The sequence below is a fragment of the Phyllobates terribilis genome, unplaced genomic scaffold (assembly GCF_046119375.1).
Source record: "Phyllobates terribilis strain yellow unplaced genomic scaffold, ASM4611937v1 Scaffold_1__5_contigs__length_1240528914, whole genome shotgun sequence".
Classification (NCBI taxonomy): Eukaryota; Metazoa; Chordata; class Amphibia; order Anura; family Dendrobatidae; genus Phyllobates; species Phyllobates terribilis.
Window position 1 is genome coordinate 772,249,280 of NW_027362761.1, and position 20,656 is coordinate 772,269,935.

At 41.7% G+C, this 20,656-nt stretch overlaps 1 protein-coding gene across 6 annotated transcripts in view; it reads right to left on the bottom strand.

The window, feature by feature from the left end:
• Nucleotides 1-241: 241 nt before the first annotated feature.
• CSGALNACT1 (chondroitin sulfate N-acetylgalactosaminyltransferase 1) overlaps nt 242-20,656 on the bottom strand; it is a 420,793-nt gene continuing 400,378 nt past the window's right edge. For all 6 annotated transcript variants that reach the window (XM_073636981.1, XM_073636978.1, XM_073636980.1 and 3 more), the window contains 2 exons: nt 12,177-12,258; nt 242-6,688 (listed from right to left, as the gene is read on the bottom strand). In XM_073636981.1, coding sequence (XP_073493082.1) covers nt 6,399-6,688; nt 12,177-12,258 — 372 coding nt within the window. In that variant the 3' untranslated portion in view covers nt 242-6,398. The remainder of the gene's footprint in view (nt 6,689-12,176; nt 12,259-20,656) is intronic.

A 20,656-nucleotide genomic window follows, 5' to 3' on the forward strand; every position in this document is an offset into this window, starting at 1 on the left:
CTCTAATGATAATCTCCTGCTTATAAAACAGTGATTTTAACAAAATTACAGCAAGCAGTTGAGTACTAACATCACTGGAATCAAGGTCTCTGTCTCTATATTATGCAGCTTTCAGGTTAGGTGGCAAAAATCTGGTGACAGATTCCCTTTAATTTTGACAAAATCTTAAACATAAATAAAGACAGCAGCCCAACACACAAAATCAAATAAACTGAATTTATTGCATTAAATGAGTGGACACTTTCAGTCATGTATAAGTTACTTATATTTAAGTTTAAATTAAAAACATTTGCACTGGGCGACCGCCCAGCCACGGGATAAACGTTCTACACCAGCATTTATCACACATGTATGGGGAGCTGTTTAACTGAAAAAAATAAATTATTAATGCATAATTAAAGCAACATTTTCAGATATCAACACTGAGTATATAAAGCTTTTTATCATTTTTTTTTTTTTATTTATTTAATTTAAAAGAATATGGCAACCTGCATTATACCATTACTGATTTCATTACGGTAGTAAAAAACAGAGTTGATTGTAGAGATAATTGATTCATTCGTAAAAATATATTTTTCCTCTATATTTATTTTACAATTTTGTACAATTATACAAGGAAAAATTGCAAAAATACAAGCAGAAGTTCACTTCGTCGTGATTACCGTTAGCAGTAAACGCTTGACAACCATGTGTATTTTTGACCATGGCCATTTTTACAAAGGGAAAAGTATACATTTGTACACAAGTCTCTAATTTTTAGCATGATTCTTGACAAGCAAATGCTGAAGCCTAATAAGAACATCCTTAAAAAAAAAGTTACTAAACTGGACTTGCTGTATTGTAGGAAGACATTAAACCTTTACTTTTAAAAGGTACATTTACTTCTTTTTTTTTTTAAGTTACTTCATCAAGTTGAACCGGAGATTGAGTATTGGCTCAATTAATAAAGAAAAAACCCATTTAAGTGACCTTTACTGCCAATTTGCTTCTTTTTTTTTTTTGAAAGAAATTTTGACATATTATTAATTAGAGATGTAGTCATACATTTCATTTTGCTTAAATTTTAAAACACTAAGGGCCGGATTCTTTAAGACTGGAGTTTCGTACGAAAGTCTTAATGATGGGCTTGCAGGAATAAGATATGCAGAATTCATTAAGAGGTACTTGCAACTTAATAATTTAAGTGCATCTTATCACTGGAGTGCGCCTCCGTGTACCCCACCAGTCTCAGCTTCACCCACTTTGTCAGATCTAGCCAGGACTGGAGTGAAAGCGTCAAAAGTCATACATTTTTTTGAGAAGCTTTGAAACTTAAAATGTATTTTATGCCAGAAATCTAACTGATTAATTACGGTCAAAGTGTGTTTCAATGGTGAAATAATACATAAATAATATACCAAGAATTTACCAAGGGCAAAGGAGGCTAGGACTAACCACTTTATACACAATAAGGCCACAGCCCCACTATCAGTATTTGCTAAGTATTCAGTCAGTATTGTTTCTCAGGAGTGGGAGACAAAACCAGGAGTGGGTGATAAATGCAGAATTGGTGACTTGTTTCTATTATACCTTTTCTCTGATTGTTCCTCACCTGGTTTTGTCTCCCACTCCTGAGAAATAATACTGACCGAATACTGACCAAACACTGATAGTGGGGTCGTGGCCTAAGGCAGATTTACCATACTTCTTAAAATGCACCAAATTACTCCCAAAATTATTTCACCAAAAATGCTAAAGTAAGACAACTACATTGTCTAATTTTTATACAGTTTTAGTACATATTTTCCATAAGCGCCTCAATTATCCCAGGCCAGCACTTGGCAATAGATAATTCATACCACATAGTGGTAGATAGAAAGAAGGAGTACAACGCACTGGACAACTAAGCAAATAAGCTAAAGCTTCTAAAGGTGTTGTACAAAATTAGAAAAAGTATTCAGGTTTTACAGGAGATATTTTGCTGTTCATGAAAACCATCAAGCACATGTAAAATTGTTCATTTACAATTTTGAGCGTCACCTTAAAAGCAGTTGTCCGGTCCAAATTGATAAGTCTGCAGTCACTCTGTGTGACTGCAGACTTATGAATCCCACCAGCGCACGCACTGTGCGCTGCGAGGATTCACCGGTTTATGAGCCGGGATCGGAGGGTATGTATGAGGTATACATACTCCTGTCCAAAGCCCGTCTCGTGGGCACGGCCTCACTCCATACACTTGTAAGGAGCAAGGCTGCGCCCGACTGCTGATGCGGCTGTCCAGTGGGTGTGGCCGACTAGAGGTCACGGCCTCGCTCAATACAAGTGTATGGACCGAGGCTGCACCCACTGGACGGGCTGTGGCCGGGAGTATGTATAATGCATCCTGGCTCAGAAATACGTCCTGGCTCAGAAACCGGTGTGCACTGGGGGGTGGGTGGGATTCACAAGTCTGCAGTTACACAAAGTCACTGTAGACTTATCGATTTGGACTGGACATCCCCTTTAATATCATAAGCATCCTAAAATCTTCAGTCATTATAGAGCAGTGATCCTTATGCACATCATATGTCATCATATAATGCCTTGGATCACAAAGCAAATGGTTTTGTAATACTGTATAAAATAATTACCAAATTAAAATTTGTAACCATCTACAATGGGTCCAAAGACGAACTTACAGAATAAGGTCTCATGTAGAACATCCATATAATGTACACTTTTGGTATGGATTTGTTGTAAGGCACTCACAAAAATCAATGGACCTATAAAATAACCCCAATTTCAAATAGAGAATTTTTTATTTTTTTTCATAGGAATCAATAAGGAAAAATATTGTAGTATGTTCTATTATAACAAGTATTATAGAAGTACTTTTTCTTAGAGAAGCATCACATCTAGAGAGGGGAGAATCAATCTGTGACCACAGGACGGGAAACCTACGAATTCCCTCTAATCTCCTGGCATTCCTGGCTCTTCATTTGATCAGCCAGGCTGGCACAATGTCTTAATACCAGGTACTTGGGCCATGATAAAGTTTTTGATATTTTCGTGCGAATTACAGTAGATCTTGACATTGATCAAAACAATCATATCCACGGGTTACTCCATAAATGACTCAAGGCCATGGTTAGTGGTGTGGTGGTGGTTATGCGAGCGGGGCTTTCTCCATGGCTTTTCGAGTATTAAAAACCGCTCCATGGACTTTTTGGTAGATGTGCCATAAATGTCTGCCACTAGCTTTCACATGTATGTGAATTTATAGTGCCTACATATATATTTGTGATATGTAGGAAATAATCTTCTCTGCACACAGCTGATTTGCTGAAGCAAGTAGATCAAAATCCAACACAAGTTGTTACTGGGAAAACAGTCATTAAATTTGTGTATCGGTGCAACAACTCTAGTTCCACATCAAATATTCTCATCTGCAGAAAAAGGTGTCTAACTCCCAGAAATGTATTAATACAGCCAAGAAATAAGCAGAAGCCAAAGAACACACTGAATAGGTGTACACCCAAAATGTATAGGTTATGTGCAATACTTTAAAGGGAACTTGTCACCTTGAAAAATGCTATTTGCCAGCAGATATAGGGTTAATCTCCAGGTAAATAGTGTTACAACGCTGCCCGGCCGGCTTACTGAAAGCACAGCTATTGGGAGAAAATAAAGGTATTTCTCCCGGTAACCGGCAGCTTTCAGTCATAGGGGCAAGTGCAGGTAGCGATTACTGTCAATCACAGCACCCCTCACTATACTGGCATGCACGGAGCAGCTTCAGTCACAGCTCACTATACGGTGATTGGCAGCTGTAAGAATGCCCCGGGACCTTGATTGACAGCTTGCTGTGCATAGACACTGCAGAGCCAGCCGTCAATCAAAGTGTCAGGGAGTGATTACAGCCGCGGCTGACAATATAGTGAGCGGTGCTGTGAGCCATGACAGTAATCGCTCCCTGCACCACCCTCATGACTGAAAGCCGGCTGGTCTCTGGAGGAAATGACTTCATTTTCTCCCAGTAGCTGCATTTCCAGTCAGGTGCCCGGGTAGCATTGGAAAGCTATTTTCCCGGGGATCAATCCTATAACTGCAGATAAACTAGCATTTTTCAAGATGATTGGTACAATTTAATGCAATACTCCTCCAGCTAATAAGACAAGTACGCTGGATTAGATGGCATTAGTACACATGAGGACTTTTTCACTGCAGTATCTTGGGTCATGTATATTCTTACCCCTCGATGGTTTTCACCCCGAATTTCTTTTTGAATTGGGATTTTGAATTCTTGTTACTATACATTAGGAAATGATATAAACAAATTCATGCAAAATGGTATGCTTCTTATTATATACAAGCAGTAGATTGCATTATTGGGATATATGCAGGTGCTTCTTTGCTGGATGGAGTACATTCGATAAACTTTTTCTGATTAATTGTTTAGTTACTTTAGATTATCCTATGACTACTTTCTTTACCTGGTATGTCTAAATCGTGAATTGGGACCATTACCATCTTCAGTGGACTCTTGGTATACAGTATGTTTATTTATAAAGGTTTTTTATTAGTTGACTGTGGTTTTTACTGCATTGAATAAAGTCTGACATTGTCAGCGTGTGTCTGTGTGCACCTATTTAAGGTGTTCTTTGACTTCCTATAGCATTTGTAGTTTGCACATTCGCAGTACCCCTGTGTCCTTTTGATGTAAAGTTGCCCATTCATTCTCTTATTTAAAAATTTGAATAGTCTTTTGCTGAACTTTTATATATTGGTAAAACGACATGAAAAGCTGCCTAATCCTTATTGTGTTACAAGATGCTTATTATCCATGACATACTAGTATTTCTTGTTTTACATTTCATAATACCAACGTACATGTGTCGTCACGTAGGTCTAAATATCTTAAAAAAAAAACATACAGAAATGCTGATGGACATTTTGGGTGGGTAATGCATTACTCCACCAAGTTGTTATGTAGATTGCATGTAGCAAAACGAATCTTTATAAAACAAAAACAAAAAAAATCAGTGAATACTTAAAAGGGATTCTGTCAGCAGCTTTTTGTTATGTAATCTGAGAGCAGCATGATGTAGGTGTTGAAAGCCTGATTCCAGTGACGTCAGTTCGTAGGTTTTGTGTTGTTGTTTCAATAAAATCAGTGTTCTATCAGCTTATCACTTAAGGATTAGGCATCCATGCCTCCCGGTCACTACTCTCTAAAACCATACCCTCGCCACTGATTAGCAGCTTTCTGCCAATATACAGTGTACACAGAATCAGTAGAGTGGGCGGGTTTATACAGAGCTCAGTATTCTGAGCACTGCTAGATCTGCAGCAGATAAAACAGGGATTGTAGCAAAATGACAGCAAGCAGCCCTACAAGTGATATATCCCTGGATATCTCAGACCCTGCATCATGTTGCTCTCCTATTATATAACAAAAAAACAGATTCGCTTTGAGTGCTAAGCTTCGACCTTTCATCTCTGTCCTGAGCATCAGTCAGGAATTCTCAGTTCTGCACACAAGAACCCTTTGAGAAATGTGGACCAGCAGGATTTATAATAATAATAGCCTCGTAAGTACAGGATTCACTTCTCCCTGGGGTTTACGTATTGTCAGAGAATAATGGATATATTCTGTGCAATGTCACAGTATAATTATCTTTTTATCTGTCCATAAAGCTGCGTTCAGACATATGAACTGGTCTAGCCACCCCCAGAACCCAACTCTTCATCCATAAAAACAATGTTATTTAAAGAATATGTTGTGCGCCCCACATGTGTAAAAATATAACTTAAGAACCTCATGAATTATAAAATACAGTAATTTGTGCTTTTGTGGCGTAACAATTCATCACTCACATTTCAATACAAATCAAGACAATGCAAAAAACCTCTACCAAATGAGCATTTACAGCACAATGGGAGTCTGTCATTGTTGTATCAAGGGATATTCAGGCATATTCTTGTATTCAGCATTTTGAGAAACACTCCAGAATTACTCGTTTCATATGGCTTCCAATATTTGGCTTCAGATGTTGCAGCAATATGGTAACATTTAAAAAAATAATCTCTGAAATCTAGATTCAGAAAAACTGTACATTCAATCGCATTGGGAACCAAAAAGCTTCCTTTTTTAATAAACAATGTCAGATTTATTTGTTTGTTACAGTACATAGGAACATCAAATGATTTCTTGATTTGCATCTTGCATTTTGTAAATTTATAAATCTGAAAACGCATTTGCAGGGTCAGCCCTGTCCCATCTGGTTTCTTAAGTCACCCATCCTCTTGCTGTATCCAGAAGGACCATTGAAATGCAGCACGTCCATCTACTGCCCCTATTCCGCATTCACAGACTCATTGACCTTTTCCTCTTCAGCAGCTTTGATAAGACCCTAGTAATAAACACAGTGCATCTTGTCTCAGGATTTCTTCACAATGAACTTTTGCTTCTGTTTACGAAGGTGTGCCTCAATTTCATGTCTGAAGACCAGCATGCCAAGCTGTCCATGAGAAGCCTCATTCATAGCCTTTGACTGCATGCACATCTTGTATTGCTCTGGTGTCAGCTCATCCATACAGCGCTTTTCATGCCATAGGTGGAAGAGACCTCTCACGGGTGTTCGGATTACAATAAGGTTGCTGTGAAGGTATTTGCGGTATAGATGAACATCTTCTCCACCCCAACCCTTGATATCCAGATCAAAACCACCTGAGGCAAAAAATCAAGTTAGTATGATGTTCAATAGAATAATCTGAGACCTTTCTCATTATAAATTATGTAAATCTATATCTATTTTTATACTAACTTTAAATTAAAGGCAAAACAATAATTGTATTTTAGCAACATGCAATAGGTTTCTTGCACTAAGTGCTCGTCACCAATGGAACCATTTGGATCTTTGCAGGTATGTAGAGATCAAGACATGCTGTTTAAACATTGACCACCCTTTTTTTTCCCCTCAAAATGTGTGCCCGGAGTCATCTAAAATAAATCTAAAAGTGTGTGCATGTGAGATATAATAATATATATGTAATATTATATCATATATATATATATATAATTATCCCACTATGCCAGGAGTGTCCCTATTTTTTGGATACAATTCAGTTAAATTGTGGGCTTTCTCTAGCTGAAAAGTGCAGACCAGCCAAAAATGAATGGTTTTTGTTTGGGATGGTTAGCTTCCTAGATGGGACTTAAAATGTTCTTATGCCTCCAAAAAAAGGTACCTACTAATGTTAGTAATTAGGAGTCCATACAGACCCTCATTCCAGATATGTAGGCACTCCATGTCCCAAAGTATGGTACCTCAATGAGACACATAGAAGTAGACTGAAGCAAGAATTCTACATAACAATACTAAATGGTATACATCTATGAAAAAAATATATCTATGTGCCACTATATAAAATCAAAAAAGCACATGGAGGTCCAGAATAGGCTGATAGACTATGGATGACACAATTTTAATCTGTGCAACACAAATGTGTAAGTCTTCTGTATATTGCCATAACATGTATGAGTTGGTCAGAAATTACCAAATTAATGAATGTTATTATTTGACATATATTTGACAGAATATGACTTAAAAGGGGTTATCCAGGACTTTTATTATTTTTGTGTATGGGGCTAGAAACAAACAACCAGGTTGTTGCTAACTGCCTGCCTGTCTTGCATGGGGACAAGGTCTGCCAGCTCAGCCAGTGAGTCTTCTGCTTCATTTCACCTATTGTCAGCAGAGCAGCTCTTCCTCTTCTTGTCTTCCATAGTTCTGCAGCAGGGAGCTGGTTGTCAATCAGCATGACATCAGCAGCCACGCCTCATTAACAGAGCAGGGCGGAAGAGAAGCAGCTGCTTTGTCAAAGTGACGTCAGCGTAAAGCCGAAAAATCGCCAACAGGAGCAATCCATGACCGTTCTGAAGCAGCAGAGATCAGCGCCGGGCAGAACAGGCAGGAAGTTAGCAACAATCTGCATGTTACTTCTTAGCTCCATGAGTAAAAATAATAAAAGTCCTGGATAACGCTTTTAAATTGAATCCATTAATGGGTTGTATTGTGCCATTTGTAACAGTCATAAAGGAGATTCAAGTATACAAAATATTTACAGTACTGCACCTTCACTTTCTACTAACCCCCCTAATCCCTATACCTAGTAAGGAACTCTTCATCTCTCCCTCCATCCTCCCCATTCATCTCACTTCCTCCTCAGAACTATTCCTCATTATTCACTCCTGTGTCTCCAAACACAGACAGCCACCTCATGGCCTCTCCTGCTCCCACCTGCTAACGCTTTCCCTGCTCCTTCTGACTGCCGGCAATATCTCTCCAAATCCTGGCCCTCTTCAACACATCCCCACAGTCACTTCCGCCTTCTATCCACGATCTGTCACAAACTCTCACAACCGTTCTTTCCTTATACCCATCCGTCCAGCCCTCGTTTCCCCAGCCCCACAAACAGGAGCTCTATGGAACGCTCGCTCCGTCTGCAACAAACTTTCCTACATCCATGATCTTTTCATTACTAACAAACTCTCCTTTCTTGGCATCACCAAAACCTGGCTCACCCCCTCTGACACAGCCTCCCCAGCTGCACTTTTGTACAGAGGATTCCATCTTTCTCACACACCCTGCGCCATTGGCAAGCATGGTGGAGGAGTAGGTTTTCTCCAGTCAGATAACTGCTCCTTCACCCAAATCCCACTGCCTCCTTCCATTACTCTCCCCTCTTTTGAGGTGCACTGTGCACACATTTACTCCTCCCAACCTCCAACTGGCCGCCCCCTTTGACCACTTCACCACCTGGCTGCTCCATTTCCTTTCCGCTGACATCCCCACTATCATGGGTGACTTCAACATCCCCATTGACACTTCCCACTCCTCTGTCTCCAAGCTTCTATCCCTCACTTCCTCCTTCAGCCTTGCTCAATGGTCTTCTGCCCCCACTCACAAAGATGGCCACACACTGGACCTCATCTTCACTCGCCTCTGTTCCCTATCTAACCTCTCTAGCTCACCTCTCCCTCTTTCTGACCACAACCTACTTACATTCTCTTCCCTCTCCTCTCCAGGTGCACAAGCCCCACTCCACAAACTTGCACACCCTTGCAGAAATCACAAACACCTTGACCTACACTCACTCTCTGAATCCCTTCTCCCTCTCACAGGCATAAGTTCATTACATGATGCAGATGCTGCTACCACTTTATATAACATCACAACAGCTGCAGCTCTCAATTCGCTTGCCCCCCTCAGACATACCACAGCTCGCCCACTCAACAGGCAACCCTGGCACACCAACCTGACTAAAGAACTGCGAAGGGCCTCCAGGGTTGCTGAGCAGAAATGGAAAAGGTCCTACTCCAACGAGCATTTCATCGCATTCAAACAGTCCCTCACTTCTTTCATGTCCACACTTACTGCAGCAAAACAAACCTACTTCTCATCCCTCATATCCTCCCTGTCTCACAACCCTAAACAGCTATTCAACACTTTCAATTCTCTCCTCCGTCCCCCAGCACCTCCTCCCTCTCCTCTCATCTCAGCCGAAGACTTTGCCTTATTCTTCAAGCAGAAGACACCATCAGACAAAGCTTTTGCCTAAAGTCCCCACAGCCCCTCCTCATAACTACTCAACCATCCTCCTCCAAAACCAGCTTCTCCACCATTATGGACAATCAAGTCTCCTCTTTACTCTCCAAATCACACCTCACCACCTGCGAACTTGACCCAGTCCCGTCCCACCTCATCCCTAACCTCACTACAGTCTTCATCCCAACCCTAACCCACCTTTTCAACCTGTCACTAACAACTGGTGTCTTCCCCTCTTGCTTCAAACATGCCTTGATCACACCCATCCTCAAAAAGTCATCCCTTGACCCATCCTCTTTGTCTAGCTATCGCCCCATATCACTTCTCCCTTACGCCTCAAAACTACTGGAACAACACGTCCATTCTGAACTGTCCTCACATCTCTCCTCCTGCTCCCTCTTTGACCGCTTACAACCTGGCTTCCGACCGCACCACTCCACTGAAACTGCCCTGACTAAAGTCAACAACAACCTACTAACTGCCAAATTCAAGCGACACTACTGTCCTCCTCCTCCTGGACCTGTCATCTGCCTTTGACACAGTGGACCATTCCCTCTTACTACAGACACTCTCTTCTCTTAGCATCAAAGCATTGGCCCCATCTTGGATCTCCTCATATTTAACAGACCGAACATTCAGTGCCTCCCACTCACACACCACCTCCTCATCTCGCCCCCTATCTGTCGGTGTCCCCCAAGGTTCAGTCCTAGGACCCCTGCTCTTCTCCATCTACACCTTCGGCCTGGGACAGCTCATAGAGTCCCATGGCTTTCAGTATCACCTCTATGCTGATGACACACAGATCTACCTCTCAGGACCTCATATCACCTCCCTACTAACCAGAATCCCATAATGTCTGTCTGCTATTTCATCCTTCTTCTCTGACAGATTTCTAAAACTTAACATGGATAAAACTGAATTCATCATCTTTCCACCATCTCACTCAACCCCCCGACTGACCTATCCATCAAAGTCAATGGCTGCCCACTCTCCCCAGTCCCGCAAGCTCGCTGCATCGGGGTAACCCTGGACTCTAATCTATCCTTCAAACCACATATCCAAGCCCTTTCCACTTCCTGCCAACTCCAACTCAAAAATATCTCCCGGATCCGCACATTCCTCAACCACAAATCTGCAAAAACACTATTGCATGCCCTCATCATCTCCCGCCTCAACTACTGCAACCTCCTGCTCTGTGGCCTCCCTTCTACCACTCTAGCACCCCTCCAATCTATCCTAAACTCTGCTTCCCGACTAATCCACCTGTCCCCCTGCTATTCGCCGGCCTCTCCTCTCTGTCACTCCCTTCACTGGCTCCCCATTACCCAGAGACTCCAGTTCAAAACCCTAACCATGGCATACAAAGCCATCCATAACCTGTCTCCTCCATATATCTGTGACCTAGTCTCCTGATACTTACCTACACGCAACTTACGATTCTCCCAAGATCTCCTTCTCTACTCACCTCTTATCTCCTCTTCCCAAAATCGCATACAAGATTTCTCCCGTGCATCTCCTCTACTCTGGAACTCTCTACCCCAACACATCAGACTCTCGCCTACTGTGGAAACCTTCAAAAGGAACCTGAAGACCCACCTCTTCTGACAAGCCTACAATCTGCAGTAACCCTCGCTCCACCATACCGCTGCACGACCAGCTGTGCCCTCACTTACTGTATCCTCACCCATCCCTTGTAGATGGTGAGCCCTCGGGGGCAGGGTCCTCGCTCCTGTTGTACAATCTGCCGACTTGTATTGTTCAAAATTTATTGTAATTGTTTGTGCTATGTATACCACTTTCACATGTAAAGCTCCATGGAATAAATGGCGCTATAATAATAAATAATAATAATCTACAAAACGTAGATTACGAGAATAGTTTCTAGGATTAAAGAGATTGTCCTGTAATAACAAGTCATCACCCATCTTCAGGATAAATGATCATTTTTTGATAATGGGGGTCTAACCGCTAGGACCCACACCGATCAGCAAAGCAGAAAATGGTGTGCATGCTCGAATAGTGCTCCATTCATACTCTATAGGGCTATTGGGCGCTGCGCTCGGCTTTTCCGACAGTCCCATAGAAAATTATGTCCAACCTGGTGGTCCATTTTGTAATGGGGATGAAAATTCCCCATTGGGAATAAAAATTCCCTGTTTTGCCTAATCTGTGTAGGCCCCAGCATTTGGCACCAACCGATCGGCAAGTTATCACCTATCCTGAGACAACCCCTTTAACTACACTATCATAACTTTATAGAAACTAGATTCAATCAATTGAAAAGAATTCTGATAATATTTGAAGTTCCTATTCATCCATTCCCAGTTTTATTTTGTACATAGCCTCCTATTCTAAGCAACACAGAATATACTCTCCACAGACGAGTAGTAACCTGCCATGCATTACAAGCAGATGTTGAAAGAATTAGAATAATTACTACTGTGGATAGTCATAAGTCATATACTACAATGCATACAGGTTCAGCCAAGAACAATTCGCAAATATTATCAAATCCATTACAGCTAACAAACTGCTTTAGACTATCCTGTATAGATGTATATAAAACTAACCAGTAGATGGCAGTAATGAGTAGGATATAAAACTTACCTATGTTAATAAAGTCTGAGCGATACTGACAAGTCATTCCAAAACCAAAGTCTCTCCAAAATCCAGTTTCTTTCTTAATAACCTAAAAATAAAATATGGATTACTTTTTATAAATTCTACTTTGCATAGAAATGATGTGTGTGGATGGATGGATAGATGGATGGATAGATATGCTTGCATAAGTTTGTGTTTACATAGAGAATAAAAAAGACGCCCAGGATGGTCTTAGTACACAAATTGTTAAAATGGTTTATCAGTGCTGAAATATAGCTTGCCAGGACACGCCTGGGAATTGCTGGCAATGTCAACCGGGTGGTACTGGCTGCTAATCCAATTACATCAGAGCCGCCTGAAGAACGAAGGCAAAATTCTCCTGCAGCAAAAATAATCTAATAATTCAGAAATCATCAGTCAGGTCACAAAATGTAATTAAAAGCAAAGACATAATGGGCATCATATTTCCGATAAATTTAGCAACACTTCATCATTTCAGTTAACAGTCATACGGACTACAAACTGTACCCATATTTATGCAGCGTTCAGCATCGGAGGGGTTTTATTTTTACATTTTGGATATGCAGCTATTAAACGAAGGGAAACAAAGAACTTAAAGTCTTACCATCTTAAAATAAAGTAACATTCACTTGCAACATGTCATTTACAAATGGCTTGGCGAGAAGACAGCACTTAAAGAGTCCATTCACACAGTGCGATGCATAGCGTTAAACATCCGGCAACATGCTTGCCAGTTGACAGTCATTTAACAACCTGTTTACACAGACCGACTCGTGCAGACAATTGTATTTTCGGTTCGAAAGCAATGCGCAAATCATCAGATCCCACTCAGACCAATATTAATCTATGGGGCCGTGCACGTCTGATTTTTTCCTCGGACTGAGGAAAGAACTGTAGCATGCACAAATTGCATCTGATATTCGGATCGCATTTGGCTATGCAAGTCAATCATGAAGAAAAAAAAAAATCGGACCGCACATTCAAGTGCGGTCCAATTTTCATGAACTGACAGATTAGGAGGAAATGGGAAAAAAAATTCTCCATCTTCTCAATTCTGAGAAAATCAGATCACACTCTATTTAAAGTTTCAGAGTGTGACCAGAGTGTGACCATCATCATTGGCCTGATTCTCTGGGATAAGAGAAAATACTGTTGTGTCACCCTAGCCTTATGCAGGACGATGTGCTGCAGTCAACTGCAAATCAAAAGATCATCTCACCGACTAAAGAGTGTTTTCCTCGCTCGTCAAGTGACCGGCAGCCTGTTTATACTGCACAGTATAAATGGATTTTAAATTATCTATCTCAAAGTGCCATGAACTGCTCGGCCCTGCCTGGCAGATCGTCTCAGTTACAAGTAATATCATTTTTTTTTTTTAGTTGAAAGTCAAAGAACACCACTCCACTGATTTTCTAATTGTTTGTTTGCTTCTTATGTACAAAAATGGGCAACTTTCTAAATAGTCTTCATTCGAAAATGAGAATAATGGAAAAGAAATGGAAGTCCAAGATATAAAAAAAGTAAATAACTTTCCTGACCAATAGAGAAAAAAACAACAACTCGGAACTCCAAAATAGATGCTAAAGAATGTATTTTAATCTCAAGCAATCCAAAATGTTATATATGACATTTCAGTCCTGAAAAGACCTTCCTCAGACATCTGGATTACAGATAGAAAAGTAGAAAACAAAAATGCTGCACAACAACCGTCGTTCAAAACACACTACATGTAGAATTTGTTTAATGTTTTATGACTCCCTTTCTCGATTGCTAAGCTGTGACATCCTCTCACTCTTCAGTTTTGATCCAAAATAGCAGCTGCATTCCCTTCCTCTGATTTTATACAGGCTATGATTTTCCATCCTGATTGGCTATGCTATACCATGTGATGTGACAGCTGCAAGACATTATGGGGAAGACCGCCCAGCCACGCCTGAGGTCATGTGAGCCTTCTCTTACTGATAAAGTCTTCTGCAACTGTGTAAAATGGTAGCCACCATTTTTTGATGATTTGCCAAAGCGAATAGCAATTTTTCTTAATTTCGACAAAGTTCAGTGAGTTCCTAAAAATTTGACACAAATTTGATTCACATTGAATGAGCCGCCGCTCATAATTCATTTAAGTAACTAAATACCCTATTTTTTTTTAAGGTGTTACAGTAACACTAGTTGACACATCTATATTAAATGTGATAGAGTTCCCTTCTTATTCTAAGCTACATTTCAGCGCTGTGAATAGAGCCTCAATCTATATTTAGTGCCAAAGACCAAATCAGATTTTGTCCTTTGAGATCAGGAAAGAAAGTTTCAGGGTCCTGTAGCAATAACTGTAGATTCTATTTAAGCAAACCACAAAACGTCCATGAATACCGTATGTATCTACTGAAATACCATATTTTCCTGCTAATCATAACCTCCGCTGAGATTAGGGCTCCATTGATATGGATTTATTAAGTGTGTTGTTGCTAAGAAACAGGTCATATTTGTCCAATAGTGAATTTCCTTGGAGAAGAGCCACCACATGGATGTAAAAATGCCAACTCATGCATATTAATGAACTGTTCTGATGGTCTAGGTGGAAAAGAATTCTTGAAACATTCCAAAGTATATGTGGTTAATGAATGCACGAAGAACTGATCAGAGAACGTGGACACACGTATCAGGCTGATATTACTAAAGGCTATGACGCTAGCGCATCAAAGTAGGATACATGTAATGTATCCTGTTTTCTATATACCTGATGAAGGAGTCAGACCGTCTCCAGAACGAATTGTTTGAATAAATTCTTGCCTTTATCCACGCCACCTCTGATCTCCCGATTACTGGCAGTGTTTTTCTTTTACTTTGGCCATCTGATTCCTGACTGTTTCTCTCAGTATTACATGGAAGTAGAAGGAGCCTATGGAAGCTTGAGTGCTACATTTACATCAGTGTTGTGCCTGCTGCACAACACCCCAGGTGAGTCAAACACTCACCTTCATAATTGGGCAGTGCGAGTGGTGTCGCACTTAGGAGTGCCCTCTTTCCTTTTTCTTACTATCAGTGGGGCAGGCACTGCACTTCCAGCTCTCCGGCCTCTCTCTCTATTCCCCACCTGCTGTGGGCAGGGAAAAGGCAGAGAAGCAGGAGAGCTGCAAGGGCGGCTCTACCCACTGCACTTGTAACTCATTAACATACAATTTCAACTATGGATTTCTCTAAAACAGCAAAACGGATTTGTACAAGAAAAGGAAAAGATTTAGATTTGAGAGTCCTCAGTGGTGTCAACCACTGAGGGCTCTCAAATCCAAATATTTTGCTACCTACTGGCTAACACGGTTCAAAGATACATATTTTCCCTGTACAAGAAAAGGAAGGATTTAATCAGCATTAAAGCACATTTACATACATTCCATTAGTTTGGGCATAAAATCCTGAGGACAGGTTCTCCTTAGATGATTTTCTTGAAACCCCAGCATGGGTGTGTACAAGTTGTGACTGGATCTACTTGGATGAAACACATAAGGTGGGCTGCGCTATTGGAGTAAATCATTTCTTCACCAATGATGTTGATAATAAGGTTTCATATCACGATGCGTTTCAACGCCGTACCAGGGTCTTTATCAAGTGAAAAAAAACAAATGACATTTGTTCTTTTCATTAGATAAAAACACAGATACGGTGTTGAAACGCATTGTGGAAAAAAAGCTTTATTATCATCATTGTTGAGGAATCAACTTGGTCCAGCAGTGCAGCCCTCCTTCCGTGTTTTATCCAACTGGATAAAACACGTTGCATTCAGCAACTATTAGAAGTAACACAAGCACATGAGACAGGAAATATTGTGATCCAGAAGCATCCAGCAACTAGAGGGGTTAACACAGTCACAGGAGACAGGGAGTGTTTTAGCAGAGCCCCAGGGGGATTGTGGGGAAGTTATTTACTGTCTGGCTGGAGCCGAAGAGAAAGGTGGTGTGTGTGTGTTCTGTATCTCACAGAAGCGCCCCTGCAAGTGAAAAGGATTCAAGTCGGGAGTGAAGCTAAGCACAGGTCAGGTAGAGTTCCTGAACTAGCAGTGCAGAGTATTGTCAGGCAGAAAGATAAGGACTGGAAGAAATGGTGTCACAGGGATCATCTCCCTCAGCAAAGCCTCCCACCCTCCTCCATCTCACTGTGCTGTAAAGAATGCTGTGTTCATCAATGTGCCTTTGCATTAGAACTGTGCTGTCCTGTACTACTGGGAAGACTGTGAACTGCTGTGCTACTAAGGAAACTGTACTGTTTGTCATTGGAGCCTGTTCCTCATAAGACTCAACTTGCACTGGCTGTGCGACTTCTTATTAAATGTTACTGTTCTACCATTTATGAGGACTCTTGTCAGGTGTGTCTGGTCAGCAAGTGAAACAGCCTACGTTACGTGTCTGTGCCTGAGGGTCAATACCCCTGTGTGCCTGAGAGAAGCTGCAGCACATTGTCTATGGTCGCCCTGAATAACGGTTCCCCCAGGATTCCAAAGAATTCATGTAACCTGTCTCGTCCCTATCTGAATCTAGCAGCGCGCGTGTAACATTTATCCACCAGCCACAGGGCAACAGCAGCTCTTTTTCTTCTTGCCTACATACAAATGTCACAACTTCACCAGGTGAGCATAACCAGCACTGACCCACTCTCCCTCCATAGGGTATCACCCTATTGTGCTCTCTGTTCCTCACAACTAGATTTATTCTACAAGTTGTGACCATTATTGCAATTTAGCCCATATTACTTTATTTATTGTTAATAAAAAAACAGACATTTTTTAATTCTGGACAACTCCTTCAAAAGAACATGAATGAACATGCATGAATTTATAGTACAGGGTGGGCCATTTATATGGATACACCTAAATTATATGGGAATGGTTGGTGATATCAACTTCCTGTTTGTGGCACATTAGTATATGGGAGGGGGAAAACTTTTCCAGATGTGTGGTGACCATGGCGGCCATTTTGAAGTTGGCCATTTTGAACTAAAAAGTTTATTTTTTTCAATGGGAAGAGGGTCATGTGACACATCAAACTCATTGAGAATGTCATAAGAAAAACAATGGTGTGCTTGGTTTTTACAAGTTTATGACCACTTATAAAATGTGTTCAAAGTGCTGCCCATTGTGTTGGATTGTCAATGCAACCCTCTTCTCCCACTCTTGACACAGTGATAGCAACACCGCAGAAGAAATGCTAGCACAGGCTTCTAGTATCCGTAGTTTCAGATGCTGCACATCTCGTATCTTGATGGTATGGTGTGGTATATGGGGTACAAAGACTGGATGTCTGAAATTGCTACATGATGATGTGTTGCCCTCTTTATGCACTGAAGATGGCACGTTCCCTGAGTTTTTCCAACAAGATGGTGCACCACCACATTATGGGGGTCAGGTCCGAGCATTCCTACATGAACAGTTTCCTGGAAAGTGGATTGGTCGTCGTGGGCCAGTTGAATGGCCAACAAGGTCTCCCGATCTAACCCCCTTAGACTTTTATCTTTGGGGTCATCTGAAGGCAATTATCTATGCTGTGAAGATACAAGATGTGCAGCATTTTTTTTGCAATATCACCGCACTTGGAATTTTTTCCCCTTTTCCAGTACACGATATGGTAAAACCAGTGATGGCGTTTAAAAGTACAAATCGTTCCGCAAAAAAATAAGCCCTCACATGGCCATACTGAATGAAAAATAAAAAAGTCCTGGCTCTGGGAAGAAGGGGAGCAAAAAACTAAAATGCAAAAACGCAAATTGCTCCGGTCATGAAGGGGATATATATATGTGTGTGTGTGTGTGTGTGTGTGTGTGTGTGTGTGTGTGTGTATGTGTGTATGTGACTGCTTATATAAGAGTGCCAATGTGTCGTTTTTTATTTTTTGACATGGAACATGTATGAAGTTTCCTTTTAATAAGATAACAGTAAAGTATATTTTTTGTTTGGATGTGGAATTTATGTTTTGTCAGACACGTTTGATACTCTCCACTGTATCATTAATAGTGTTAATCCTAATCTGGCCAAATCTGAACAGAAGATGTGCAGCTAGTCTACGACATGTGTACACTATCTTACACTCCTACAATAAGTGATAGTAGGGCTGTCTTCTCTGTCTTGCCAAATTATTTATACAAAATTCTACATACTCTTATCTGAATGAGGAGCAGACATTCTTTTCTTTATGCTGAAGTTTTCGGATTCGTCCATGTATTTCTTCCAGTCTGCATACTATTCTAGTTCAGTCGTGGTCTAAAATGCTAATCTCTATATGTGGTTTTACTGTACTCCTCCACACAGTGATGTCATTACTGTGCCCATTTTACTTCCCAATAATCGTTAAACTCCCACACAGAGCATTGATTTAAAGCTATATGAATTTATACAGGTAGCAATGGGAGCTGCAAAATATTTATATAGTCAGACCTCCAAATTGTGGTTTCAAAGATGAAAGAAAACAGAAGAATTACAAGTGCAGAGTCTAAAACAGCTCATGTTTCTAGACCATACCCATAAACAACAGAAGGGATGGGACCTTTAATGATGCAACACATTGTTAGGCGTTTGCTGGATCTGAAATTGGGTCAGAATCATCAGTGGATTCTGTGGTCTCCCATCCTGGTCCAGACAGGGAAGATGCTGCTCAGCATTGCTGTCACTCCCAACACCTAGCTAGTGCATGAAATGTACAAGTTGTCTCTTGGGTTTTTGTTCCTAGTAGTGTTAAGCATAGGTTACGGAGGGGAACAGGGCTGCTACAGCCTAAGTCCAGGGTGTACTGCACTGAGCATGCCCGTGACATGGCGGACCGTGATTGGTGGTTTGGTGTCAGCTGTGACCTAGCACCGCCTGATTGGTCGTGGGTGACGTCATCAGTAGTGCGACCAATAATGCGACGGTGGGCAGGGCTTAGTCTTTAAATAACCCGCCCACAAGCATGGCGGTGCGCTCTGATCATTCCGTTTAGATTGTGTACTTGTGTGGACGCTTGTTTGTTTGGGCTCCACATGCTCCCTAGCTGCTCTCTCCGTGACCTGCCGATGCCAGAGTTCGTTCGGCTGATCAGCACAGGTCGCTTAGGCAGGCTTAGCGGAGGGAGGCAGGTAGTTCCTGTTTGGCAGTCTGGCTCCGGCAAAGGGGTCGCTATACACCCCGAGCAGACTGCGTGTTCCATATCCATGGCACCGCCTGTTAGCCACTTGGAGAGTTACTCTGCAGACCGGTCACACACCGGCTGGGAGCACGTACACTCCGGCGTTAGTCACACACACTTCCTAGCGCCTACTGCGTAGCCTCTGTGCAGTCAACAGAGCTACGGCTACGTTATTTGTCGCACATCTCCCATGTAGTTAACGTCCAGGTGTGTAGTAACACTGGAGGGATTTACACTTTAAGTTGGTCGTTTTACACTCTTACCCGGTGGGTGTTCGGCCGCAGTCTTCTAGGCTGCATCGCGGACCCTGGGTTCGGTTGCATTTCATTTTAATAAAGTTTGTTGCAACCGTCCCCTTAACACACGTAGAGGATTCAATATTCATAATCTGTTAAAGGGAATCTATCACAAGGTTTTGCTACCCCATCTGAGAGCAGTGTAATGTAGGGGCAGAGACCCTGATTCCAGCGATGCATCACTTACCTGTCTGCTTGTTGTAGCTTTGATAAAATCACAGTTATATCTGCTGTAGATCTAGCAGTTCTCTGAATGCTGAGCTCTGTATAACCTCACCTACACCACTGATTGGCAGCTTTCTATGAACACTGTGCAGAGGCAGAAAGCAGCCAATCAGTGATAGGGGTGTGGTTATACAAAGCTCATGAATATGAAGGACTATATGACAGCAAGTTTACTAGTCCGCTAGTGATAATCTCCTGCTAATGAAAGTGTTTTTATCAAAACTACAGTAAGCCGCCCAGTAAGTGACACATCACTGAAATTAAGGCCTCTGTCTTTACATTATGTTGCTCTCAGATTAGGTGGCAAAAAACTGGTGACAGATTCATTTTAATAAAGTAATTATATAACTCCTATGCATGTATTAGTGGGTATGTCTATAAACATAATTGTATGTGTGGCGCCCCTGAGGGTTCAGTCGCCACAGAGGTACTGCATCTCACCCAGAGGTGTGATATCTCACCCTCAGGTAAGGAAGGAGTACAGCTCAGGACCCTAACACCTGCATCCAACACATACCCGCAGCGGGGGCAGGGCGAGATTGCTCCTAAGGAAGAGCACACTCCCAGGTTCCCTAGCTGGCGGGAGGGGACTATGTAGTGGGTGTGGGTGGAGAAAGTAGCTTAGGAGAGCACATGGCAGAGAGAGTATAAATAGGGAAACATCTTAGATCAGTGTGTTCAGTCAGAGGAGGAGAAGTGACAGGAGCAGAGGCTCTGTATGAGCTCTGCTCCAGAGGCGGGCCTAGCCAGTGAGGCCCAAGTCTGGGAGAAGGAGAGAGGAGAGGGAGCAGGAAGG